This window comes from Rhinatrema bivittatum, chromosome 9 (genome assembly GCF_901001135.1).
Source record: "Rhinatrema bivittatum chromosome 9, aRhiBiv1.1, whole genome shotgun sequence".
In the NCBI taxonomy this organism is placed as follows: domain Eukaryota; kingdom Metazoa; phylum Chordata; class Amphibia; order Gymnophiona; family Rhinatrematidae; genus Rhinatrema; species Rhinatrema bivittatum.
The window spans coordinates 44,701,579-44,729,089 of NC_042623.1; the positions used below are offsets into that span (position 1 = coordinate 44,701,579).

The window sequence follows — 27,511 nt, forward strand, 5'->3', positions numbered from 1 at the left end:
CCGGAAGGAGACTTGCTTCTGGTTCTGGTACTTGCCGGGCTATCTGGATTTGCTCTTGCCCCTCACCATCCCAGACTCTGTGTGTCCCTCCCCGCACCTGAGCAAGGTGTCTCCCGTGTCTGGACTCCTGCCCCGGTCTCTTGGCCACACCTAGTCTTCTCCCTCCTTGATAGCAGGGCTGTTGGTCTCCTTCAGGTCCCCCTTTTTTTTTTTCTTTCAGGGGTCCCTTCTCTGGTTTCAGGGTTTTTCTCAAGATTCACCTCTGGAGTCTTGCTCTCTAGCTTCCAAGGGGCTCTTTCCTTCTTCCTGGATTTTTTTTTGTTTTTTCTTCTCTCTTCTTCTTTGTCCCCCTGTCTTATACTTTCCAGCTGATAAATATGCATAAGCTCATGCATAATCACATGGTGAGTGGAGGGTCTTTGCCGCATTGCAGGTCTTTCCCCCCCTCCCCATGTTGCAGGTCTTTTCCCTCTCCCTATTTCCTTGAAGGGAGAACTGCCATGTCTGGATGCCAAGCTGTGTGTCAGAGTGTTTTTCTCCGTCTCCAACTGCCCCACCTTTCTTCCAAGGGTGGGGTCTTTCTGACCTATGGACTTGCCTTGGCTTATCCCTGACTCCTTTCTTAAGAGCTTAAGTCTTATTCCCTTCTGCCTTGCTCCTATTTAGACAGGAACATACAAACAGGCACATCTTGATAAAGTATCCTTCACTGTATCAGGGTAAACTTGTTGTTTTTTACACTGAGATAGTGCTGTTAAAGTTCACCTAGGCAAAATGTTCTTTGCCTTACTGTGACAGTGCTTTTGGGGCCTGTCAGTACTAGCTTGTATGTTTCTTGGCTATTATGATTCATATTGGTGATTCAGTGGTAAAACATGAGATATTTCCCTACACAGACCAGCCAGTTATTTCAGAGATTACCCTTCAACCAATGTAGTATGAATTTGTTTTAATTGATACATTTAGGTATTTCTTGGAATTTGTTTTTGCAGTCTATCTCCCAAAATCACATATGACACATTTGTCAGACACTGTGACATGATTTTTGAAACATATTTGTACAATGTATTTTTTTGTGTGTTTCTACAGTGCTCCATATGCCATGTAGCGCTATAGAAATGTTAAGTAAGGGCTGACGCGCTCATTGCAGGGAGGCCCCCCCTCCCGTTAATATGGCACGAGCCCGGAGGCAGCTCCCCTTACCTGCCAAGGTGTTTCCGTCGTCCTGGAAGGAGGGAGAAGGGAGGGGGTGGAGAGAGCACGCGATGACATTGCGTCTCTGTGGCTGACGTCAGCCTCGCGTTCATCGCAAGACCGAGGTCAGCCATAACTTCGCCATGGGCACCCGGCACTTTCTCTTTGCTCAGTCGGCGCCCGCGTTGCAGGACCTAGAAGAAAGGGGCTTATAAGCTGCATGTAGCGGCAGATCAGAGGCGCCACATGGACGGGAGCGGTCGGACCCGGGATAGGAAGAGACCCGCTGGCATCAGATCCTGCACTGACCCGCCTCCCACCTAGCACGGAACCCCCCCCCCCTTCCATCCAAAAAAGCAAAGACCCGGCCGAAGCAGGGAGGACATGGCTAAAGGATCTGCCGGTAGCCTAGGGCTCAGAGGGAGCCACTTATAAGCCAAAAGTCCCATGGTTCACATTCAGCCTCTGTTTCAGCCTGTATATTAAGCTATATGGCTGGAAGAGGAAAAGGAGCAACCAAGGGAGGGGGACAGAGGCGTGGAGGCGATGGATGCCATTCGCAGCGAGCACAAAAGAGGGGTGTCCCGAACTTGGCTATGGGAGGTGGGAAAGACGGAGGGAGGTCCGGCGGACTGCAGATGAGGAGGCGGAAGTCTCAAACAGTGGAAACCACGAAAGACCAGGCAGCGAAGCAGGAATGTGAATTGGCCATGCCACAGACTGGTAACATCGCAATGGCCCAGGACGAGCGAAGTAGAAGAGGCATACCAGAGCAGACCAGTGAGCAAGGGCAAGCAGCGATGCAGGCAACGGGCGGGTCCTAAGGCCCAGCTCAATGGCCATTCTGGCCTATGTGGCCACCGATGGGACCAGGTCTGCAAGTGCAAGGCACGACAGCGACCACATACAGAGGACAAGATGCGAACCCCAACAGAGGCGCACCATGGCCCGCAACTCGCTGCAATGGCCACCCATATTCCCGCAAGCATATCCCCAGATGGGTAACCCATGGTGGCAGCTAGCGGCGACCTGGCAGGGTGGTATCAGGATTCATATAGCAGCAGCGGAGAACACGGCTACGCCAGAAGGATGCAGACAGGTGACAGGTGCGGTAAGCCAGAAAGAGGTGCGGCAGGGAGATATAAGGGATATTGTGACGACCGTGCGGCCAGAGAGTTAAACAGCATCGGGAGAGTCGAGAGGCGTACAGGCATCACAGGACGCAGGAGTGATTGCCAGAACATCAACTGACGCAGGGACGTACGAATCCCCCAATGGATTAGAAACAGAGCCAGGAGCCAGCGGCGGAATTGCGAGGTGTGGAGTCAAGGGTATCACGGGAAGCGAAAAGGAAGGGTACAAAAAGAAAACTGAACAAGAGTGGTTCAAGTGCAGGTATGGGGAGCAATTCTGACGGGAGTGACTCCTCGGTGGACACTTCCTCTCGGTCCAGGCGAGATCCCCTGGAGGTGAGCAGTGCACCACCAGCTCTTCTGAACTTATCGGAGCTTTGGGAAAGTGTACCTAAGGCCTTGAGAATTAAGATAAGGAAAAGGGAATATATAGATATTTTCACAATAATAGAAGGGCAAAAAGGAGCAGCGGAGAAGAAGGTGGAGAGGAATAAAGATGAGTCAAAGGGGGCAGAAGCAAAGGTTCCCAGGAACATAACCAATTGGACCAGGGCTTTCCTGAGGATGATTAGTGTGCTGGGACGGGATGACCCCTCACAGTATGCTCCAATGCTCAGTTATGCGGACACTATTTTGGAGGCGTACAAGGAATACCAGGGATGGGCGTGGTTAAATTACAATGAAAAGTTCAGAGATAAGATGGAGGAAAACCAATTTATGTCTTGAGAAACACAAGATGTGGGGCTGGGGCTGTGGCTGCGCCAAATAACCAAGGCGGTGGACGTGAGGGTATCCAATAAGGCGGGGTGGTCATATAGCAGCCCGCCTATGTCAGGCGGTAATCATTGGGGAGAGAACAGAAACAGTAAGGTATGTTGGCATTTTAATAAGTCAGGGTGTACCTTCCAGGAGTGTAAGTTTAAACACATTTGTTCCGAATGCGCCGCACCACATCCAGCAACTAAGTGTACAAGAAGGGGCTCGGGAAAGGAAAGTAACAGCCAATTTGGCAGGGCGCCCACACCAGTGAAACTGACAGCTATAGATAAATGGCTGACAATCTACCCTAGGCGCACAGATGCCCAGAAACTAAAGGAAGGTTTCCAACACGGTTTTATTATACCCTTTAAAGGAAAGATTAGTAACTTAATTTTGGTGACATGTAGATATAATTCAGCAAAAGGCAGACACGGAGATCCAGCTAGGCAGAATGGCAGGACCATTCCCGGTCCCCCTATTAAGGGCAATGATGATATCACCTTTAGCGGTTGTGCCAAAGAAAGAACCGGGAGATTTTACGTTAATTTAAAACCTATCACATCCACCCGGGGAGTCGGTGAATGATAACGTGCCGGAGGAAGAGTGATCGGTGCAATACACTTCATTTGATATGGTGATTGCCTTATTGAGGCAATGCGGAAAAGGGGCATTAATGGCGAAGGCAGATATCAAATCAGCTTTTAGGCTGCTACCAGTTCACCCGGACAGCTTCCCCATCTTGGGTTTTCAATTCAGAGGTTGTTACTATTTTGACAAGTGCATGCCTATGGGGTGTTCTGTGACTTGTGCATATTATGAGTTGTTTAGCACATTCTTGCATTGGGTGTTGACAAAAAAGACGGGGAACGGTAATATGGTGCATTACCTTGATGATTTCTTATTCATAGGCCCACCAGGTAGGGACACTTGTTCACGAACCCTCCTGACATTTAAGAGCATGGCAGAGGAGTTCAGGGTGCCATTGGCACAGGAAAAAACGGAAGGGCCAGCTACAATTATATCCTTTTTAGGAATTGAGCTAGATGCACAGGCAATGACATCAAGGTTGCCAATCAAGAAATTGCACAAGATACTGGATATGCTTAGATGGGGCTTAGCAAGCAAAAAGGTCACATTGGTTGCTACACAGTCGATAATTGGAAGTCTGAATTTTGCATGCCGAGTGATCCCCATGGGGAGGGCATTCCTGAGGTGTCTAGCTGACACGACAAGGGGGGTGAGGCGCTCACACCACCATATTAGAATGTCATGCCCTATGAAGAAGGATATATTGATGTGACTGGAATTCCTCGAAAAATATAATGGGGTGTCCATCTGGCAGGATGATGTGGTGTCAAATCGGGATTTGGATATACATACAGATGCCTCGGGCGGCTGGGGATTCGAAGCTTACTGTCAGGGCGCTTGGTGGGCAGCCCCATGGCCAAATGAGTGGAGGGAGAGCGGCTTGGTAAAGAACATAACCTTTCTCGAATTATTCCCAATACTCGTAGCTATGACAGTGTGGGGAGCTAAGTTGCACAATAAAAGAATAGTTTTTTGGTGTGATAATCAGGCGGTGGTGATGGTCATTAATAAACAGGAAGATCCAAAGAAACAAAACGGAAACCGATCCAAAATTGCAAGTAGCGACCAAAAGAAGAAGATCGGTAAAACACCAAGGATTCTTTATTAGCCCTGAAGTATCACCTCTCTCAACAATGCTGCCACGTGAGGGCAGCACGATAGGTCGTACCCCACTCCGGATAGATGTATCTTGTCCGGCCGGTATAGCCCCTCGCATAGCTCGTCCACCCATTCATGCCTAATTTGTTGCCCCCCATCTTCTGTACCCATAATCCTACCTGCCTATTTACCTTCTTCCTGCCCCACAGTTTGCTGTCCTGCCAGCACGATGCCCTCACGTGGCGGCATTGTTGAGAGAGGTGATACTTCAGGGCTTGCGATTGAACACGACCATCAGGGCTAGGCTTGTACCCAGTATCAGCAACCAAATAGCAGATTCCCTTTCCCACGCTAAGTGATTTCTTTCGCCAACAGGTACCAGGGGCAGACGAAGAAGGAGTACCAATACCGGACCGCCTATGGCGGATTGGAACAATACCGAGTGGGGACTGCTGAGGGCATCCGTTGCCCCAGTGACATGGAAAGCGTATTGCAGGGGTTTTAGTAAGGTGCAGGAATTCTTACAGAGTCAAGGATAGGAGGCGGGACCGGTTGAAGGTAAATTCGTGGTCAAGTTCATCTCCTGGGCGAAGGAGTCAGGATTGCCTAGGGAGGGCAACAGTAAACCAGTTGGCAGGTTTTGCATTCTTTATAAAAGCACAGGGGTTTGGACTGGGAGGGGGATAAGAGGAGACCAATTACGCACGAGATATTGGTATGTTTATGGCATGCGGTGCCACAAACATGTACATTGGAATTTGAAATAGGATTATTTAGAGCGGATTTTTGCACCGCATTTTTTGGGGTAATGTGGGTAAGTGAGCTGGTGGCAGCAACCAAAAAGGATAATGGAGCAAATGGTATACTTTGTAGCAAAGTACAGGCCCAGGAGCAGAGCATTAGCTTAATAGTGCACCGATCAAAAACCGATCAGCAGGCAAAAGGGGGTCGAAATTAGACTAGCGCAGGTGATATCTCAGGTAACTTGTCCGGTAAAAAATATTATTCAGTTTCTGCAGGTAAGGCCCAAGGGGGGCACACAGCTACTAGTACAAGCAGATGGAGTGCCACTGAAAAATTTCAGTTTGCAGCCGTTCTATGTTGGGCCTTGGCAAAAATTGGTCTGGATCCAACAGAATACGGAACGCACTCTTTCAAAATTGGGGTGGCTACAAGCGCAGCTCAGGCTCATGGACATCATCCGTAAGATTGGTCGGTGGCGGTCCTCCGCAGCCAAATTGTATCTGAGGCAGGGATTGTGCAGATTGGCCCCTAACCATTAACCATTAATGATATGTTCCAATAGTCACCTATGTTAAGAACCCTACACCAGTTGTACTATCTTTCTATGCTGCTTTCCCGCGTTTCTCTTCGCCCACCTGTTTTATTCCCTTGTTAATTGTATTTTCTATTCATTTTGTTATATTGTAAACCGATGTGATGTTCACACTAACACCAGTATAAAAAAGGTTTTAAATAAATAAATAAATTCATTTACTTCACAGGTTGGTGTTTAGACCGGAGGATAGTATGGGTGGTAGGACACTCCTTCGTTCATTGAGCTGCCAAGAGGGCACAAGAGAGATCGTACGGCATACAACTGAGCTTGGTGCATTTGGGCGACAGGCTGTTATGGATGGGAAGGTGAGGAATGAGATGGGGGCAATTGCTACCCAAGGTGTGACACAAATTGAGCACATTCCAGAGACCAGACATTATAGTGATTTATTTGGGAGGTAATGATCTGGGCGAGTACTCGTGCAAGCAATTGATTGATATCATAAAGAGGGATTTGACGACTTTAATAGAGATAACCCCCCGGACCAAGCTTATATGGTCGGATATCATAGCCCACATCAAATGGCAGGACAGCAAACTATGCAGGAAGAAGGTAAATAGGCAGGTAGGATTATGGGTACAGAAGATGGGGGGCAACAAATTAGGCATGAATGGGCGGACGAGCTATGCGAGGGGCTATACTGGCCGGACAAGATACATCTACCTGGAGTGGGGTACGACCTATTTAATAATGCCATGCAGGAGGCATTGGAAAGTTCGTTGAATGGTGGTGGGTAGGCCACAGCAATGGTGGTAGGGGGCCTGGGATAAGTAAGATACTAAGCCCAGGCCAGTGGCTGGGGTACCCGAGTCGGTAGGCAAACTAGGACCTGAAGGACATGGTATGGGCAAACCAGAGGTCCTAGGGGACGGAGTAGTACGTCAAGTGGGCGTGGGCTGCCCGGAGGAGATGGCCCCCTTGCTTGGAGACACGGCGGGGGGCCGGAAGATGTTTGGCGGTCTGGCTTAACACGGCGAACACCGGCACAACGCCCAGGATTCTTATCTTGTGATACACACCAGCGACTCGGGTACCAGTAGTATTGTTTATGTTAACAGTTAATAAAGCTGTGGCCTATTTTTCCCAAACTAAGTAAAAGTGTGTTTTATTGTTGGAGTCATTTTGGTGATGGATGAATGAGCAGGGGAGATGGTGGACACGAAGGCGCAAGCTACTAATGTTAGTAAGGGCTGATGCGCTCATTGTGGGGAGGCCCCCCCATTAACATGGTGTGAGCCCGGAGGGACCTCCCCTTACCTGCCGTGGCGTTTCCGTCATCCTAGAAGGAGGGACAAAGGGAGGGGGGCGGAGAGAGTGCACGATGATGTTGCGTCGCTGCGTCTGACATTGGCCTTGTGTTCATCGCGAGACCGAGGTCAGCCATAACTTTGCCGCAGGTGCCCGGCACTTCCTCTTTGCTCAGCCGGCCCCTGTGTTCCCATTCACCCATCCCTATAGTAGGGCTACAAAAAAAAAGGGGGGGGGGAAGGGGAGGAGCAAGGTCGGTAGTTAGAAATTAATGTTAAGAAGTTTATGTGCAATGATGTATAATATGTCGCAGCTGTGATTAAGGGCAGGGGTACCCGAGTCGATAGGCAAACTGGGACCTGGAGGACATAGTGTGGGCAAACCGGAGGTCCTAGGGGACGAAGTAGTACGTCAAGTGGGCGTGGGCTGCCCGGAGGAGATGGCCCCCTTGCTTGGAGACACAGCGGGGGGGCCGGAAGATGTTTGGTGGTCTGGCTTAACATGGCGGACGCTGGCACGATGCCTAGGACTCTTATCTTGTGATACACACCAGCAACTCGGGTACCGGTAGTATTGTTTATGTTAACAGTTAATAAAGTTGCGGCCTGTTTTTCCCAAACTAAGTAAAAGTGTGTTTTATTGGTGGAGTCATTTTGGTGATGGGTGGTGGACACGAAGGTGCAAGCTGCCAATGTTATAGTAGTAATATATATACATACACATACATACTCGCACAAAGTATAATATTTAAAAGTATCATGTCCAATTAATGAAAAGACCTGAGCTAAATCTAAAAAATAAGTAAGTGATTTTACAGTATTGTTCTAGGAATGGTTGTGGTAGGGACAACGATTATTAAGTTTAATTTTCAAAATCTTAGGGGTCCTATGGCCCTGACATTTGGGGGCGGGAAAGGGGAACACAAGGCTCAAGAACCTAAGGCAGTGGCTCCCAAATCAGTCCTGGAGGACCCCCAGCCAGTCAGGTTTTCAGGATATTGCAATGAATAAGCTTGTGTGAGAGAAGAGTCATTATTGTCTTGGGGGTCTGTGGGTACGTGAGGGCTCACAGGCCCCGTGTTGATTTTATTTTAAGTTTCTGCATCTATTGCTTCTGCACAAAGATCTACAGCATTGTAGTTAGAGGACTATAGGAGGTAGAAAAGAGAATGAGAGAGAGAGAGGGGGAAAAGGGCTGCCACTAGCCAAGGGGTGAATCAAAGAAGGGACTACTGGTAGGCAGGAGGTTGGGGGACAGACAGTGAAGGGGCCGCTGCTAGGCGTAGGGTTTGTGGGGAGAGGGGACTGTTACAGCTGGACAGGAGGTTGTGGGGAGAGGGGACTGATGCTGCTGGGAAGGGGTTGGGAAGAAAGGGCTTGTTGTTGAGTAGGTGGTTAGGAGAGAGGGATAGCTGGAAAGGTGGTGGTGGGAGAAAGGGAAGCTGATAGGCTAGGGTTAGGTGTTAGAGAAAGGGTGCTGTTGGGCAAGGGCTGGAGTGGGAGAGAGAGGAAGGATGTGCTGGACAAGGAATGAAGGGGGAGAAAGAGGAGGATGTGGGGTAAAGAATGGGTAGGAGAAAGAAGGCAAAGAGTGGATGGGAAGAGACAGAAGAATCCAGGGCAAGCAGTGAAGAGGAGTAAAAAAGAGCTAAATTAGGACAAGGAACAGAGAGAGAAGGGGGATGTGGGATATGGAGGAGACAAAGAGGGGGAGAGAGGGACACAAAGGAAAGTGGAGGGAAAGAGAAAAGGGGATGCTGAGCATGTTGCATGTGCCGTCCGCGGAAGACCCGCGGCACGGCCTTCTCACCTCTCTGCAGTAACTCCAGCTCCTGGTTCCTCGTCTCTGGTGGCAGGGGGCCGCCAACTCCATCCTCGGGCCTCCCCTGGTGCCTCCGGCTCAGCTACAGTACCTGGCATTCCCGGTCCAGCCACCACCTCCATTGCTTCACGTTGGGCCTTTCTGCATGGCCCGCGGAGAGATGCTGCTACACGGTGCTGCGCCCCTCCGTAGGTGCGCACGCATCTCCATTGTTTAAGTAGGGTCTGTGGCGGGAACCTAGCCGTGGCCTGGATGATGACGTCAGCGGAGCACCAGCACTTAAGCCCAGGCTCCGCTCCCTAGCTTTACCTTTGCAACATGTCTTCTCGCTGGTCGAGTACTCGTTGCCTCCTGAGAGATTAGTCTCGCTCCCATGTTCCTATTCCTCACTGTTCCTGGTTCCTGACTCCCTGCCTCTACGTTCCTGCTCTACTCCTTCCCTTGGATTGCTTACACGGACTTTGACTTTGCTTTCCCTGACCACACTTTCGACTCTCTCCAAGCCCGGGCCTCTGCATTGCCTTACTACACCGTTGCCTCTCTCCAGACCCGGACCTCTGCATTGCCTTACTACGCCGTTGCCTCTCTCCAGACCCGGACCTCTGCATTGCCTTACTACGCCGTTGCCTCTCTCCAGACCCGGACCTCTGCATTGCCTGACTACATCATTGCCTCTCTCCAGACCCAGACCTCAACATCGTTCAACTACACTTGACCCTCTCCATGTTCAGACCTCAGCCTTGCTTTTCCACTACGTCCAGTTTGCCGCCAGCCCTGACTCAAGCCTGTTATGTGATGCCTCTCCAGCCTACTTCCTGGACTTGGGCTATTCAGGCTTCGGCCTGCTCTTGCTCGGGCGCCCCCTGTCTGCCTACGTTCCTTTGGCACTCAAGTTTCCAGGACACTACCCTGTCCCGTGTAAGACTGTACCATCTTCCCTGTGCTGTCTCTGGGCTGATCACCATCTCCTCATTGACGTCAATCAGAGGCCCACCTAAGTCGAGTCGGCGGGGAACGAGGGCTGGTATTGGTAAAGTTCCAGTTGGCCTCTGTTCATAAGTCCACTCCGCCTACCAACGGTGGGGACCCGTATGTCCCTTCCTATGGGTTGCGTCAACCCCACCTCGGCCCAAGGGTCCACCTCCGGCGCAACAGAGCAAGGGGTGTAGGAAGAGAAAGAGAAGGATGCTGAGCAGGAGGGGAAGAAAAAGAAGGGCTGTTTTACTGAAACCACTGCAATCAGTGGAATAGCTGTGCCTTTGCTACCAAAGGAGAAAGCACTGTGCTGGAGCAGCAACTGGTAAGTCAGGGATGAAGAGAGTCTAATTCTGAATATCTGCCTCAGGTGTAGAAAAAGCTGGGCCCGGCAATGGATAAGCTTCTGTTTGGATAAAATCAAGGTTAAATGATAAAATTGTTCTTTTAGCTTCATTAAAGGAACCTAAAATTGTCACTGAGTCACACATACTTTGATAAAACTGGAACATATTTAATACCCTAAGATCTATTTCTTCCCCTTATCAACCAAAGAGGAAGGAAGCAAATCATAATGCAATAACAACCAGTGAAGCTGTTCAAAAGCATAAAACATTTTAAATAATACATTAAATTAATGACAATACTAAGTTAACTGCAACATTCAGCTGAATGACTTTTTAATTCTTTTGGAAATCCTGAATTTTTAAAATCTGATTTACATTTGTAATATGTACTTTCAAATACTTCCTTTTATAATATACAATTTAACAATGGTATCGTGTTAATTTGTGCAAGTAAAATTATAAATGAAGGCCCCTTTCCTGGTAGGACCTACATGCTATGAAATGGGGCTTACAATAGAAGTGCTGCATACAGCACTCATAAGGAGGTTTCATTTTAACCATTCAATTAATCAAAATGCTGGCAGTCATTTCCTGATTTACTGTAGTAAATAAAACTTTGTTTTTCTCTTGTTTGATCTTTTGTATAAAAGCAATGGAATATCTCGGCTGAACATCTAGAACAGATATTATTAAACAGAGCAATAGTCCAATGTAACCATCTAAAAGTATGTTTGTGTTGAAATGCACAGTCTCAGATTTAAAGTCTTTTCTCCACTCCTAGGGGACTTAGGAACCCTGCTATCCACTAGGATCCACTACCCTTTTTGCACCCCCCCCCACCCCCCAAAATACCTGGACCTCTCTCCATTCATTCTTTCTGACCTCCTATCCCCTGAATCTCTTTCCCACTGCCCTACTTTGCACTATTCCTGGATTCTCTTCAGTCATCCTTATCTGTTCCCCTATTCTTGGTTCTTTTCCTTCCTTTCACTCCCCAGTCTTCTTTCACTATCCTGTTCTCTCCCTTCTCCACAAAGTCTGTTTTTATTCTTCTCTTAATCCTCCTTCTTGCTGCCTCCTTTATACTGCCCAATTCTTGCTCTCACAATGCTGCATCTGCTTCCTCCTGTTGCCTTGTCCAGACCGGCCAGATCTAAAATCTGTTGCGCGGTATATAATAAATAATAAATAAATAAACATGCGTTTTAAACATTGGTTTGCAGATTTCCTGCGGTTCCGAGTAAAATGGAAAACCCTAAAGGAAGGACCAGATTTTACAGCCCATGCCATGGCATGGTAGGAAACTAGAGACCCTGATTATAATGCATTTCAACTTATTTAACCTTTTAGTAACTAAGGTCTGGATTCTCTAATACCGCTGGGCTCGTTGAATCGCGCGGTACAGGGGGGCGGGCCTGCGAAAGCCGGTAGCGATCGCACCTCTGCAGTGCGATCGCTGCCGGCTTTCGCTCCCAATAGTGCCATCATAAAAGGTGGTGTCTTCGCGGCATTCGCCCCGGTGTCGCCCCGACTCCTCCTGTTCTGGCCTTGACGCCGCCCCAACTCCGCCCCCATTTAGTGATCGCACGTGTGCGATCGCTTTGGAAATGACCCCCTATGTTGGAATTTGTTTACTAGCTTCAGAATTTAGTTATTTGTTTGTCGAGATGATATACACTGTAGAACTGACAATCTATTTCTATCCATCAGCACATTTTGGTTTTATTAAAGATGTTCTCACTAACCATAATCATTTCCAGGTTCTTCATCTGCAACTTCTTCTAACCCTGAAGACTTTAGCTTCACCTCTGGTTGGTAATCTTCTTCTTGCTCATTTGATGGTACACTTGATGTTACATCATTTTCTTCTATTTTTTTTCGCTCAGCTTCCCGTTCTAATTCTTCAATCTCCTGTAGGCGCTTCTCAAGTAGCTCTGCTTGCCTCTTCTGTTTCTTTTTCAGTTTCTTCTTTTTATTTTTTGAAATTTTACCAATCTATAACATTTCATCAACATAATGTCAGTTTACATCTGCGGTTTTTGTTTTCAGGAATTTACACATTACTAGGCATATATCATAAATGTAACATAACATAACATAAATGTAACAAATAATTACATTACATTCTGAAATGTAATGTAATTATTTCTAGAACAGTAAGGTTTGTAATTAGGGTTGCACCACAATAAAAATGGTAATCTTGCTTTGATTTTGGGTTTCAACACAAAAAAACAAGAATACCTTAGTGAAAAACAAACTTGAAAAAGAAAACCAAGGTTGAACAAAAATAGAGCACATACCTAACATAAGAGACCATCATAATAAGGAGCTATAAGGGTTTGCTAAACAGCTGTTCCATGTATAATAATAGGAATGTTTAGTGTAAACAATGCTCACCTTTTTATGATCATAGGTCTCTTGTAAACAGGTTTTTTTAACTTTTTATTTGCTATTTTTCTAATAAAGCCAAAAGAATGTCCATGTGAAGCAAATACAAGTGTAATAAAAATTTTAACATATCCACTTAATGCCACAGAATGGAATGTTCAAACTTTTAGTACTGACAAATAGCCAAGCGTGCTCCAGGTAGACATGCAGCACATTTCGAATCTTCCTCAGGGGCATCAGGTATTTGGCCCTTCTCTTTTGAGAGAAAAAGGGGCGAATACTGAAATGCTCCCACAGAGATTCTCTTCATGTTGGCATGGTGTGAACATTTTTTTTTATTTTTTCTCTCACTTGTATTTGCTTCACATGAACATTCTTTTGGCTTTATTAGAAAAATAGAAAATAAGAAAAAAAAAACCTGTTCACAAGTGACCTATGATTATAAAAAAAAGGTGAGCATTGCTTATGCCAAGCATTCCTATTATATTGCATGGAACAGGTAATAAGATATACCATACTGGGTCAGACCAATGGTCCATCGCATCCTGTTTCCAACAGTGGCCAATCCAAGTCACAAGTACCTAGCTAGTACCCAAATATTAAATAGATCCGAAGTCACTAGTGCTGGTAACAAGCAGTGGCTATTTCTTATTGATTAATAGCAGTTTATGAACTTCTCCTCCAGGAACTTATCCAAACCTTTCTTTAAACCAACTACAATAACTTTCTTAACCACATCCTTTGACAATGAATTCCAGGACTTAATTGTGCATTGAGTGAAAAAGAATTTCTCTGATTTGTTTAAAATGCACTTCTTGATAACTTCATGGAGTGCACCCTAGTCCTTCTATTATCTGAAAGAGTAAATAACCATTTCACATTTACCCATTCAAGTTCTTTCATGATTTTGTAGACCTCTATCATATCCCCCCCCCCCCCCCCCCCCCCCCCAGCCGTCTCTTCTCTAAACTGAACAGCCCTAACCTCTTTAGCCTTTCCCCATGCTCTTAATCATTTTTTTCACTTATAGCTCCTTATTATGATGGTCTCTTATGTTAGGTGTGTGCTCTATTTTTGTTCAACCTTGATTTTTGGTCTAGCATTACCATATAAAGTACCTAACTAAAGCATTTACATGCAGAAAGAAATATATACAAACTATTGTTTTAAAATTTTATTTCTCAAAACACACAAGTGATATGATCGTCTACAGTGTTGAATACTAGTCCAAAAGACCCATAAGTTTCCAAAAAGACGACCCATATTTATATGTCATAGTCAGGGCAGGTGGGGCTGAGTGTGCAATGGAGCAAGATGCTCTTAACTTATGAAGCATTAGCAGGAGAAATTACTACTTAACTGATAATTTCCTTTTCTTTAATGAGGATAGGTGGATCCACGACCAGTGGGTTATGCACCTCTACCAGCATATGGAAACTAAGAAAAGCTGACGTCACGGTATATATACCCCTGCACAAATATCAGCCTGCCACTATTCTCTGCAAAAGCCAACTGTGGTCAAACTAACAAATCTTGATTATTAACAGAAAACCATTCCAGCACTCAGTTAACAGGAAACCACTGAGCTTAGACAAGGAGTGTAATAATACTAGTCTAGGGACTGGATTGACATTTACCAGTAATCCCTGGAACACGCAGTCACAAGGAGTACAATAGCACAACCATCTAGCAGCCAAGGATGGGAAGGTGGATCCACCTATCTTCATTAACGAAGAGGAAATTATCAGGTAAGTAGTAATTTCTCCTTTCTTAGCATTCAGATAGGTGGATCCACGACTGGTGGGATGTACCAAAGCTACTCCAGAACAGGGCAGGAGGCTGCCCATGGTTCAATCAATACCGCATGTGCGAAGGCTACTTCCTCCCGGGCCTGCACTTCCAGGTAATAATGCTGGAAAAAGTATATAAAGAGGACCACATCGCAGCTTGGCAAATCTCGATGGCAGACAGCAATCTAATCTCTGCCCATTACACTGCTTGAGCCCTAGTGGAATGAACCCTAAAGTGACTAGGCAACAGCTATTCAGCATCCACATATGTGGCCATGATTGCCTCCTTAATCCAGCAGGCTACTGTAGCCCACGATACCAGTTCACCCTATTTACTTCCACCATGGAGTATAAACAGCCGGTCCGTCTTCCTGAGAGGTTCAGAAACTCTAAATTCCTTAAGATATGCCTCTCGACATCCAAGGACCGTAACAGGCGATATTCATCCACATCTTTCTCCCTTGTCCAGAGGCGACAGGAAAATTGATTGATTCAAGTGAAAATCTTAGACCACCTTGCAAAAAAAGGATGGAACAAGTACTCAACTGTATTGCCCCTGGAGTCACTTGCAGAAATGGTTCCTGGCAAGACAAGGCCTGCAGTTCAGAGACTCTATGCGCAGAAATGCCGCCACAAGAAATACCGTTTTCAAGATAAGTAACCTCAAAGAAGGCTATGCAGTGGTAAAAAAGAGGGACCTGTCAAAAAATCCAAAAACCAGATTAAGACGACACAAGGGCACCAGCAACCACAGGAGAAGACGAAGATGGTTCACCCTTTTTTTTTTTTTTTTTTTTTAAGAAACAAGCCACATCTGGATGAATCAACAAGGGTCCACTATCCATTTGACCCAGAACAGGCAAGAGCCGCTATCTGTGCCTTCAATTAATTAAGGGCCAACCCTTACTCAATCCATCCTGCAAAAAATTCCAAAATGAGTGAGATCTTAACTGAATGAGGATGAACCCTTTGATCTTCACTGTCATGGACCCTGCCCGCGGGTCCCCCCGCGAGCAGGCTCTGCTTACCTTTCTTCACCCGACGCAACATGGACGCCGCTGACATCGGGCCTTCCAGTGCGGCTGGAGCCGCGGACTTTGTTTCCCTGCGCAGCATGGAGGCCGCCCGTATTGCCTGTCTTCACCGCGGCCAGAGCCGCGGACTTCCTGTTCCTCTTCGCGGCTGGAAGCTGCCACCGTCATTGCTGATATCTTCGCGGCCAGGAGGCCGCATCCCCAGGCTGGATTGGCGGCTGGAGCCACCCACGAGGTCCCCTGCAGCGGCTGGAGCTGCTGCAGTCATCGAGGCCTGCTTCTCAGGCCAGCCCTGCCTCCTGCGTCGAAGACATCTGTGCAGGCCGCTGTCCGCAGTCCTGCACAAGCTCCTGCTTCCTTCCTTAGGCACCGGTGTGCGCCTCTCTACAGGATTTAAAGGGCCAGACACAGGAAGTGTGCTGGCCCCACCTAAGATTGGACTTCCTGCTCCAGCCCTATAAAGGGCTGCTCCGTCACTTCAGTCTTCGCCTTGCATCGGAGTTACTTCACTCTGGAGGCTCCTGCCTGCCAGAGCTCATTCAGGTCTTCTTCGTGGAGCTCCTCTTCGTTTCGTCTTCTTGTCATGTCAAGTCATGTTCGTGCCTGAGGTCCCCGTCCAGGTGTCCTGGTGTCTTGTCTCGATCTTCTGCTTCCTGATGTCCCAGGTTCCTTGATGTTCTGCCCTTCTTGGTGTTTGCTTCAGTGCTCTTGAGCCTTCTGGTCCTGTCAGGCCCGACTCCCTCGGATGACGTCTTTCCCGAGCGTGGAGTGGCCGGCAGGTGGACTGGTGTCCTGTGCTCCTGAGCCGTCATGTCCTGCCAGCCTTTGTGGTGCTTCGGGCAACATCTGGCTTTGTCGTCTGAGTCCCACTTCGACTGGATTCTTCCCTGCGCTTGTCCCGTTCTCAGCGTTGTCCGTGACCAGCCTCCTCGGGCTGTGTAGGGCGCGCAGTGGGACAGGGTGGTCCGCGACCAGTCCCATGGTGGATTGTGTAGGGTGCCCTGAGAGACAGTGCCAATGTCCTTCCGCCCAGCTTCTCGTCTCGCCTGGACTTCGTCAAGTTCCTTGTCTCATCCTGGATGCCGTTGCATCAGTCTTGGCATCATGTCAACGTCTTGTTCCTGATGTCGTCGCATCGACCCTGGTCCGGGATGCCATCGCATCGACCATTGGTCCGTGATGTCTTCGCATCAGCCTTGGTGTCATGTCTTCGCATCAGCCTTGGTGTCATGTCTTCAGCTACCTTGGTGTCATGTCTTCAGCTACCTTGGTGTCATGTCCTGTGCCAGCCCTAGTCTCTGATGCGGTCCCCATCAGCCTTGGTGTCATGTCTTCGTCTGCGATGCCGTAGCATTGACCTTGGGGTTATGTCTTCGTGTCAAGGCCCGTCTGCCCTCGTCCTCAGGCCAGGCCTGCTGCTCCATGCCGATACAAGCAGCAGGTCCGAAAGGGCACGGAATGGTCGGAGGACCATTCACATTCCAACATCATGTTATTGGCCTTGGGAGCTTGCAGGCCTGGCAGAGGGTAAGCCCGTCAGCCATGCTGGAACACGCCGTCAACCCTCGGTTCGGTCCTGGATCCGTCTGGGGACGGGCTGAGGCCCAAGGGCACACTAAACACCCCTCTTCTTGACATTCACTCCAAGCCTCAAACATTCGTCAAACCACACATAGGCTAAGGAAATGGAGAACTGTTTGGTTGCTCTGCTATATAGTTAAGATTTAAAAACAAACAACAACAAAAAAAAAACACTCCAGCTTTTAATCTGATAAAATCTCTCTCTCATTTGGAGTTAGCTGGCACTAATAATCTCTGTTTAAATATTAATATTGGGGCATAAAGAGCTGAGTAAAAAAATTTACAAAAAAGGACAAAAACTTCTAGAAGTGATCGGTTCTACCTGGATTGGGTGTGGCTGTCTCAGAGCTTGGGGGAGGTAAACTTGAGAAGCAGGAGATCCATTGTGGACAGTGCACAGTGTGGAGCCAGGGAGCACTAAAAATTCTTGTGTCCAGCTAAGTAAAGGATTAACTTAGTTAAACTTAGTAAGCCATTTGGGGGGAGCGCGTTATTAAACTCAATTGCAGATACAGAGTCCTGAGAACATCCATGACCAAGGGTTAACTGTTTGACTCCCTCCCACCCACCCCTGGGTTGTTGTTCTGATATAGTCTGCCTAAATTCATAATTGGCAACAAGATAAATTAGTAAATTGGTATTTCCTTAGGTTTTAACCATCAAATTACCAAAATGAGGACTATCCAATGTAACTATTGTGGAGCCTTTATTCTGAGGGAAATCATCTGGAAACTTAGGGCTTGCCCCATTTGTTCAGAACTCTCTTCCTTGACAAAGGAGTTGGCTGAAGTTAAAGCTCAATTAGCTTCGATGAAGAAAGGCTCATCCTCTTTACAATATTCAGGAATTAATTCCCCATTACCACAGAAAAACCAAAAGTCAAGGATAAAGAGATTTACAGTGGGCTCAGGCAGGATAAGACCTGTGACCCACAGGCACCCGTTCTTGACAACTGTGCAACCCACAAGTCTACCCCCCCCACCCCCCCCAATCACACAGGGCATTAAGGAACTCAATAAACTCAATAAACAAGATTACAGAGGGCTCTGGTAGAATTGAACCTCTGAAGCAGAGACACAAACTGTATCAAGTGCAACAAGTACAAAAAGCCTTCTCTCTATTAAATACTGAAGAAGTTCTTGAGAAAAAGATTGAAGTGTTATCTGAAAAGAAAGAAGAAACCCAATGCATACAGGAATTCCAGATCAGTAACCAAAGGAAAAAGCTCATTGTGCTGGATGAATCTGTCATCAAAGGCACTAATCTTTTCCCTTGCACAAATGCAAAGGGAAAGGGAGAAGTGGATAACAAAACTCAAGTAAAGTCACAAAAGGAGTCCAGGAATAGCAGTAACCTGAATGAGGAAAGCTGGAAAGCTATAAGGACAAATGCTCGTAGTTTGGGCAATAAAATCCCAGACCTGCAAGCCCTAATGGTGGAGACGGACTTGGACATTGTTGCTGTCACAGAGACATGGTTAACGGAATCTCATGATTGGGATACGGCAATACCAGGGTATAACTTGTTAAGGAAGGACAGAGAGGATAGGAAAGGGGGAGGAGTGGCTCTTTATATCAGAAACAATATCCAAGCATCTGAGCTGCAAGGAAGATAGGGCAATGAAGAAGCACTATGGGTCAACCTAAACAAAGATGGGACATCCATTTTTAATGGAGTGGTTTACAGGCCTCCAAACCAAAAGGAAGAGCTTGACAGAGATCTGGTTGAAGACATCCAAAAGATGGGAAAGAAGGGAGAAGTGGTGATTGTTGGAGACTTTAATTTGCTGGATGTAGACTGGAGAATCCCATCTGCAGAATCTAACAATAGTAGAGAAATAGTGGATGCTCTGCAAGGAGCTGAGTTCAAACAAATGGTAATGGAACCCACACGAGAGGGAGCTATACTCGATTTAGTGCTCACTAATGAAGATAATGTCTCTGATGTCCAGGTGGGCGCCCACCTCAGCACCAGTGATCATCAAACACTATGGTTTAATATCACAAAAAGGATACGGAAAAGAAGCACATGGACCCAAGTTTTACAGTTCAAAAACACAGACTTTGATGAAATGGGGAAGTACCTGGAGGAAGAACTAGTAGGCTGGGAGAATGAGAGAGATGTGGAATAACAGTGGACCAAACTAAAAGGAGCAATTACCAAGGCAACTAATCTATATGTTAGAAAAGCAAAAGAAAAATGAAACCTATCTGGCTCTCCAAGGAGGTGGCTGACAAACTAAAGGCTAAAAGAACAGCGTTCAAGAATTATAAAGGATCCCAAAGGGAGGAGCACAAAGAAGAATATCTGGTAGAACCGAGGGAGACAAAGAAAGTAATCAAGACGGCAAAAAGTCAAGCGGAAGAAAGGATTGCCAAAGAGGTAGAGGTGACAAAACATTTTTCAGATACATCAGTGAAAGGAGAAAAGTTCAAAGTGGTATAGTGAAATTGAAAGGTGAAAAGGATCAATGTGTGGAGAGAGAGACAAAGAAATGGCAGAAATATTAAACAAATACGTCAGTTCTGTGTTCACTAAAGAAGACCCTGGAGAAGGACCGTCACTAGTTAACAAGAAAATAGAGGGGAATGGAGTAGATGTGAGTTACAGCAGAAAATATATGGGAAGAGCTGGGGAAACTGAAAGTGGACAAAGCCATGGGGCCTGATGAGGTTCATCCCAGGATACTGAGGTAGCTCAGAGATGTGCTGGCGGGTCCACTGTGTGACCTGTTCAATAGATCCCTAGAAACGGGAGTGGTGCCGAGTGATTGGAGAAGAGTGGTGGTAATCCCGCTTTACAAGAGTGAAAACAGAGAAGAGGCTGGTAACTACAGACCGGTTAGCCTCACCTTGGTGGTGGGAAAAGTAATGGAGTCGCTGTTAAAAGAAGGAATAGTGAACTATCTACAGTCTGAAGAATTGCTGGACCAGAGGCAGCATGGATTCATCAGGGGAAGATCCTGTCAGACAAATCTGGCAGACTTTTTTGACTGGGTAACCAAGGAATTGAATCAAGGAAGAGCACTCAATGTCATCTACTTGGACTTCAGCAAAGCTTTTGATACAGTTCCGCACAGGAGACTGGTGAATAAAATTAGAAGCTTAGGAGTGAGTGTCAAGGTGGTGACCTGGATTGCAAACTGGTTGACGGACAGAAGACAATGTGTGATGGTAAATGGAACTTACTCTGAAGAGAGAGCGGTGTTGAGCGGAGTGCCGTAAGGGTCGGTGTTGGGACCGGTCCTGTTCAATATCTTTGTGAGCAACATTGCAGACGGGATAGAAGGTAAGGTTTGTCTTTTTGCGGATGACACTAAGATCTGCAACAGAGTGGACACGCCAGAAGGAGTAGAGAGAATGAGACAGGATTTAAGGAAACTGGAAGAGTGGTCGAAGATATGGCAGCTGAGATTCAATGCCAAGAAGTGCAGAGTCATGCATATGGGGTGTGGAAATCCGAATGAACTGTATTCGATGGGGGGAGAAGGGCTGATGTGCACGGGGCACAAGAGAGACTTTGGGGTGATAGTGTCTAATGATCTGAAGTCGGCGAAACAATGTGACAAGGCGATAGCTAAAGCCAGAAGAATGTTGGGCTGCATAGAGAGAGGAATATCAAGTAAGAAAAGGGAAGTGATTATCCCCTTGTACAGGTCCTTGGTGAGGCCTCACCTGGAGTACTGTGTTCAGTTCTGGAGACCGTATCTCCGAAGGGACAGAGACAGGATGGAGGCGGTCCAGAGAAGGGCAACCAAAAAGGTGGAGGGTCTTCATCAAATGACTTATAAGGAGAGATTGAAGAATCTAAATATGTCCACCCTGGAGGAAAGGAGGATATGATACAGACTGGATACTTGAAAGGTTTTAATGATCCAAAGACAACGACAAACCTTTTCCATTGCAAAAAAAATCAGAACCAGGGGTCACGATTTAAAACTCCAGGGAGGAAGACTCAGAACCAATGTCAGGAAGTATTTCTTCACGGAGAGGGTGGTGGATGCCTGGAACGCCCTTCCGGAGGAAGTGGTGAAGACCAAAACTGTGAAGGATTTCAAAGGGGCATGGGATAAATACTGTGGATCAATAAAGTCTAGAGGATGTGAATGAAGAGAAGAGGCATGGGGTTGGCTTGCGGGAATGACGGCTACTACCTGGAGATGAATATCCTTATTCAATAAACATACACACGGTTAATGCGACACCAACATTGCTCTATGCTTCAACGGCAAGAGGAAATGTGGAAAAAAAGGATTTGCATCCACATAAAAGCAGGGGAGTAGTTTGCTTGTTATGGCGGTTACTACCCCAAACCAAAAATGCCTGATACTTCACTTTCAATGCATATCCAGCATAGCTCTCTGCTTCAACAGCAGGGGGAATGAAGAAAAGATATTTTACAGACATCTACCAACAAGGACTGAATTACATAGTCTGGGTAAAACAAATAAGCATTGGTATAGCTTGCTTGTTACAGTGGTTACTACCCCAAATCAAGCCTGATACTTCACTTAGAATACATATCCTTTGGAAAACTGACTGTGATTCTGCTATCTGCTATGCCTCACACCAAGAGGAAAGCAAAGTTGAGGGAATCGCATATGACATCAGCAGTTAGTAATTTGCTTCAGCCAACTATTACAGATTGCTTTCAGGTCACTCCCACCCACACACTAGGAAGGGCCGCTTGTAGTCCTACTCAGGAGCAGGAGTTGGACAACGTGGCATTTGAAACATCTTTGACCCCGGGTGCCCCAGAAAAACCATCCCCCCCATCTGCAAAATCTGATGTAGACCTGAATATTTCTTTACAAGATTCTTTGGTTTCCCAGAGAGATGTCGTGAATTCGACTAAGATCTCGGAGGACATGGAAGAACTTAGTCCCAGGGAACCTAAAGATACTTTATTGAATGCAGATAGGATTGGAGGGATATTGCAAGAGTCTAGAGATTGTGATGTACAATTATGTTTAAATGATATTGAGAATGTTTCTATTATTATTCCTAAAAAATTTTCAATGGAGGAGTTAGGATCTATGATGATTAACATACAAAAATTAATTAATAAATTAGCTAGTACAGTTCAAGAGGCTTTAAAAACAAATACTCAGATACAAGAGAAAGTAGATTCTTTGGAAAAAAATGTAAATAAAATTGATGTGCAATTGGGGGAAGTTAAAAAAATTCAGTCAAATTTAATTAAACCAGCAGAAGAACACGAAGGAAAGATTGAACTATTGGAAAACCAGATGAAGAAATTACATCTTAGATTATTGAACTTTCCAAAAATTCATTTGATAACACCCTTAGATTTATTTAATAGTTACCTGAAGAATATTCTGAAATATACAGAATTTACTTTACCTAAATTGAATAAGATTTATTATTTACAACAAACATCAGAGGGAAAAAATGGAGAAGTACTAGAGAATTTGAATCTGACTGACTTTTTGGAAAAATCCTATGAATCAAAGATTAACACGACCGCAACACTGGTAGTTCAGTTTGTATCCCAAATAGATAGAGATGCAGTGTTGAGACTGCATTTTAAACATCAAAAGAACGATTTCTATGGGCAATCGATAAGGATTTTCCCAGATGTAGCTCGTGCTACTCAGTTAAGACGAAAAAAGTTTCTAATAATGCGATCGGAAGTTCTATCAAGAGGTGCACAATTTTATTTACGATACCCTTGTAGATGTTTAAATAAAACATTCAGATAATAGATATGTTTTTACGCAACCTGAACAACTGCGTGCATATTTGGACACACACTCCTGAGAAACTGTGCAATAAGGGATAAATATATATTTAGTGGGATGAGTTAAGCAGCAAATAATGTTTTTTTTAAATTTCTTTAAGGGTAAATGCTCCTATTCTAATAGCTTGAAACCCATTTGTTCTTTATTCTTATATTGATTTCTTATAAAAGATGGATAATATGTCATTACGTAATGCTGTTTGATGATTTCATGGATAAGAATTGATGTATTTTATTATCCAAAATCTGTTTAAATGTTGAAATTACAATAAAAATAAAATAAAAAAAATAAAAATCTGGTCCTCCAGCAGGAGCACCCTGTCCTGCTTCATGTTAAACCAAACATCGAAATACTCCAGTGTCTTGGATGGCTGTAGATTAGTTTTGGCCAAGTTCAATACCCAACTTAGTTCCTGTAGCAAGGAGGAGCCTTGCATGAGACCTGAAAGCTCTCTTCCAGACTCTTGACCCAAATCAGCCAGTTGTCTAAGAATGGGTGAACCAGAAATCCATCCTTTCTCCACACTGCCGCAACCACTACCATAACTTTTGAAAAGAATCTGGTCGTAGAGGCCAATGCAGTGCTCGAAACTGATAATGTTGCCCCAAAACAGTGAAACGCACAAACCATTGATGCTCCTGATGGATGGGAATATGAAGGTACGCCTCTGACAAATCCAGAGATGTCAGAAACTCCCCTGACTGTACTGCCATTATCAGTGAGCTTCCATGCGAAAAGGAGTCACCTAGAAATGATGGTTGACTCCCTTGAGATCTAGGATGGGGCGAAAGGAGCCCTCATTCTTTGGCACAATGAAATAAATGGAATACCAGCCTATATTTTCTTGAAACATGGACACTGGAACTGCAGTTCGCAGGCCGAGAAGACTTGTCAGCGTACACTCCACTGCTTGTTTCTTCTGCGGAGAGTTGCAGGGAGACACCATTAAAAAATCCCAAAGGACACTGAGAAACTTCAGAGTGTAGCCATCTCTTATCACCTGCAGAACTCACTGGTCTGATGTGAAATCGACCTACCTCTGATAAAAAATAGACAGGTGACCCACTATCTCCTGTTCCTGGGGGTGGGTCGGCACACCTTCCTTGAAAGGCTTGGGGGGGGCACCACTACCTGAGCCTGCACCCCTTCTGGGCTGCCCAGGATGAAAGACTGAGACCTACCCAAGGTCAAGTCCTCTGAGAAGCTGCTCCTCTGTAAAGTCGAAAGCGTCTGAAACCCCTAGCATGACCTCTTGTGCTGAAGGAGCACGGCAACTGCTTCTTATCCTCTGGTAATCAAGGAACCTGGGACTCACCCACTTATTGGCCATTTTTTTTTTCAGTTCACTTGAAACAAGAGTGATCCTATAAAGGGCAATCTTGTAAGATTAGACTTTGAGATTGTATCAGACAACCAATTCCTGAGCCATAGCTGACATCTGGCCACTATTAGCGAAGCTACCCCTCTGGACAAAGTGCAGACCAGATCACAGCCCGCATCTGCCAAAAAGGCAGCTGTTGGTTCCATTACTGTCCTGGAATTCACACTAGAGTCATGGACTTCTTGAGAGAGAGATAAATAAGAGTGCACCACTAGGGAGCAAGAAGCTTTCTGCAAATTCATTGCCATTGCTTCAAGGCCTGCTTAAGGATGACCTGCTGGGACAGTCATCCGCTTGGTGATGGCACACACAAGCGCATCCACTTTCGTAAGTGCAATTCCTCTCTCACAGCTGGATTTAGGGGTACAGCCCTTCCAAGGCTCGTTCCCCTTTAAAATTAGCTTCCAGGGTGTCCCATTCAAGATCAATCAATTCTTGAATAGCCTCCATAATAGGAAAGAAACATGAGGTTTTACACTAAGAAATCAAAATGGGATCTTTCTTTGCTCAGAAATGGAATCAGCCCCCAGCACACCCAGTTATCTTCAGTGTCTTGCAATTCAGAGCCGGTAACATCTCTATGAAGGATCAGTTTCATCATCCGTGCCATCTAGGTCGCTATCAGCGTAACCTGCAGCAGGTCTAGATGTACTCGATGCTTACCCACAGCACCAGGTACGTGGGAAACTGCAGCCTGTGATCCTGATCTGTTAAGATTGGCCGGGCTGACAACTGTGTCTGAAGAAAGAACTGCAGCCCTTGAAAAATTCCAGCCAAGAAAAGGCAGAAGGTCCATGCCAAAATCAAGGGGTGTTGGTCCTGTGCCCACCAAACTACCATAGCCTGCTGATGAACCAGTTAGGGGAGCCGCAATTACAGGCAAAACCTCTGGCAGCTCCTTTTCCATTCCCGCATCACGCTGGAAAGGACTGGGCTTAGCAAAATGAGATGGAGACAATTCTTCCTGAGCCCCCAAATAGTGCTCAAACAAGTTAGAGGGAATGCCAGGCTGAGATGTCCAAAGATGGCAAGCAGCACAAAGGTTAAGGTACTTAGGCTTCTTTGCTATTGGCGCCATAGAGTTTTCAGTACGCTCCAACAGGTGCATGAGAACTGTGCACCCAGCTGTGCTCATAATAGGTGCTGAAAAAAATTTAGGCACTTAAAATTTGGCATCTAATACACTAGTCAGGTAGAAACACAACTGAGTGCCCACCTGAGTGCTCACTGTTCATATATAACTTGAGAGTCCACCTAGGTACCCTTAAGCGCACCAATGTGTCCCCACCTAGGCGCCCAACTGAGTGCTCAGCTAGGTGCATAACCAGATGCACAGCCGGGTGCATAAGCTTGAACAGACGTACTGAAGAGGGCAGCCTTATGCACCCTCTTCAATATGTCTTCACCACACGGTGAAGAATCCAAGCCTAACAGAGGGGTCTAGCCTAGAAGACTGATCGATTCACCAAGCTGCCTGAGTCCCCAAGCTTGCTCGGAGGCAGGAATGGACATCGGATTGGCACACTGAACACGGAGACCGGAGGGGAGAGGAATCCCTAAAATCAACTCCCCTATACTACTTCTCTTTTTTTTTTTTTTTTTACCTGAGCTCAGCCCGACCTGGCTGAGTACGGCGTCAGTCTCCGCTTGCCTTTCAGCTTTTTTTTTTTTTTTTTTACAGCTAAGTTCACATTGGCTGACACCAGCTACTGGACCAAGGCACTCATCTAAGGGAGGGATCCGAAGATACCAGCTCAGGAAAACTCGACTGAGGGAGGGACCTTAATGTATCACCACATGAGAGAGGGGCTTTCTTCTTTTCTCCTTCTACAAAAACCTTTTAACACCATCCCCAGAGGGAGATGCACATCCACCATCTGCTGGAGATGGAGAATACTGGCAGGCTGATGTCGGTGCAGGGGTATATATACCATCATGTCAGCTTTTCTCTGTCTTTATCTGCTGGTTGAGGTGCATAAGCCACCTAATTGCTAAGAAATCATCTTTTTACAAACATTTGGACTATGAAGATACTATTAACACATGCTAAGTAGCGTAATGTAATGCAATGCAATATTGTTACTATTTCTCCTTCAATGTTCCATTTAGGGGTGGGTATGGTTAGGTGCAGTCTAGTCCAGAGTTTGTAATTACCCAAATATGAAGGTTAGGACAAAACTTTAGTTTTTGATTTCTCATTAATGAAGGAAACCAAATACACTATAAAAAACAAACAGTACAGTCACATCTAAACATTTTAGTTTAACTGTCAGCTTAAAATTCTTTACATTTTAAAACACAATAATATATTTAATAAAAACATATAGAGTCCAATTTTATAACAGCCCTAATTTTCAAAGAGGACTTATATACATAAGTTTGCTTTGAAAATTAGTGAGAATGCATGCACCTTTGTGTGGTATAGGCACACATATTTATGCTTGCTAGGGAGGTGTAAATGTTCATGTGAAGATTTACAAGCAGACATTCAAACGTTGAAAGTACATGTATAAATGAGTTCCCAGCCCCAGCTCTGCCCCCGGGAATGTTTCTTTGCAGTATACTTAAAAAGTATGCGCAAAATCACTTCATTGCATACTTTTACACATACAAACCCCAGGGTAATTTAAAGAAAAATGTACGCATGTAAAAGCGTATTTTATGTGCGCAAATGCTTTTGAAACTTCACCCATTTATACAATAAGATAAAAATAAATGTTAACAAGTACTAGGAATGTACTCACCGGTTTTTGTTGTGGAGCTGTACTCACTGGAAAAAAAAATTAAAGCAAAGTGAAACAAATGGAATTTAGTAAGTTTAAAAAACAAATCAGTAAATTATACTTTTCTATAACTGTTTAGTTTGGGGATAATTCAGAAAAATTCCCAGCACAGACTTCAGAGAACATAGTGAAGTTGCTTACCTGGAACTGGTGTTCTCTCTGAAGAGAGCAGGGTTCAGCAGTCATAGCAGTGAGTCATGTGACTACATGTGGCACTGAGAGAATTAACTTTCCAGAACTTTCTGGTAAAGACCTCAGCCTCCTTTGCCTGCTCTCTCCCCGTCCCCTTTC

At 45.7% G+C, this 27,511-nt stretch overlaps 1 protein-coding gene across 10 annotated transcripts in view; it reads right to left on the reverse strand.

Annotated features, from left to right (window-relative positions):
• Positions 1–27,511, reverse strand: part of SRPK2 (SRSF protein kinase 2) — a 424,006-nt gene that overhangs the window by 86,903 nt on the left and 309,592 nt on the right. For all 10 annotated transcript variants that reach the window (XM_029615025.1, XM_029615034.1, XM_029615027.1 and 7 more), the window contains 2 exons: positions 27,182–27,207; positions 12,248–12,497 (listed from right to left, as the gene is read on the reverse strand). In XM_029615025.1, coding sequence (XP_029470885.1) covers positions 12,248–12,497; positions 27,182–27,207 — 276 coding nt within the window. The remainder of the gene's footprint in view (positions 1–12,247; positions 12,498–27,181; positions 27,208–27,511) is intronic.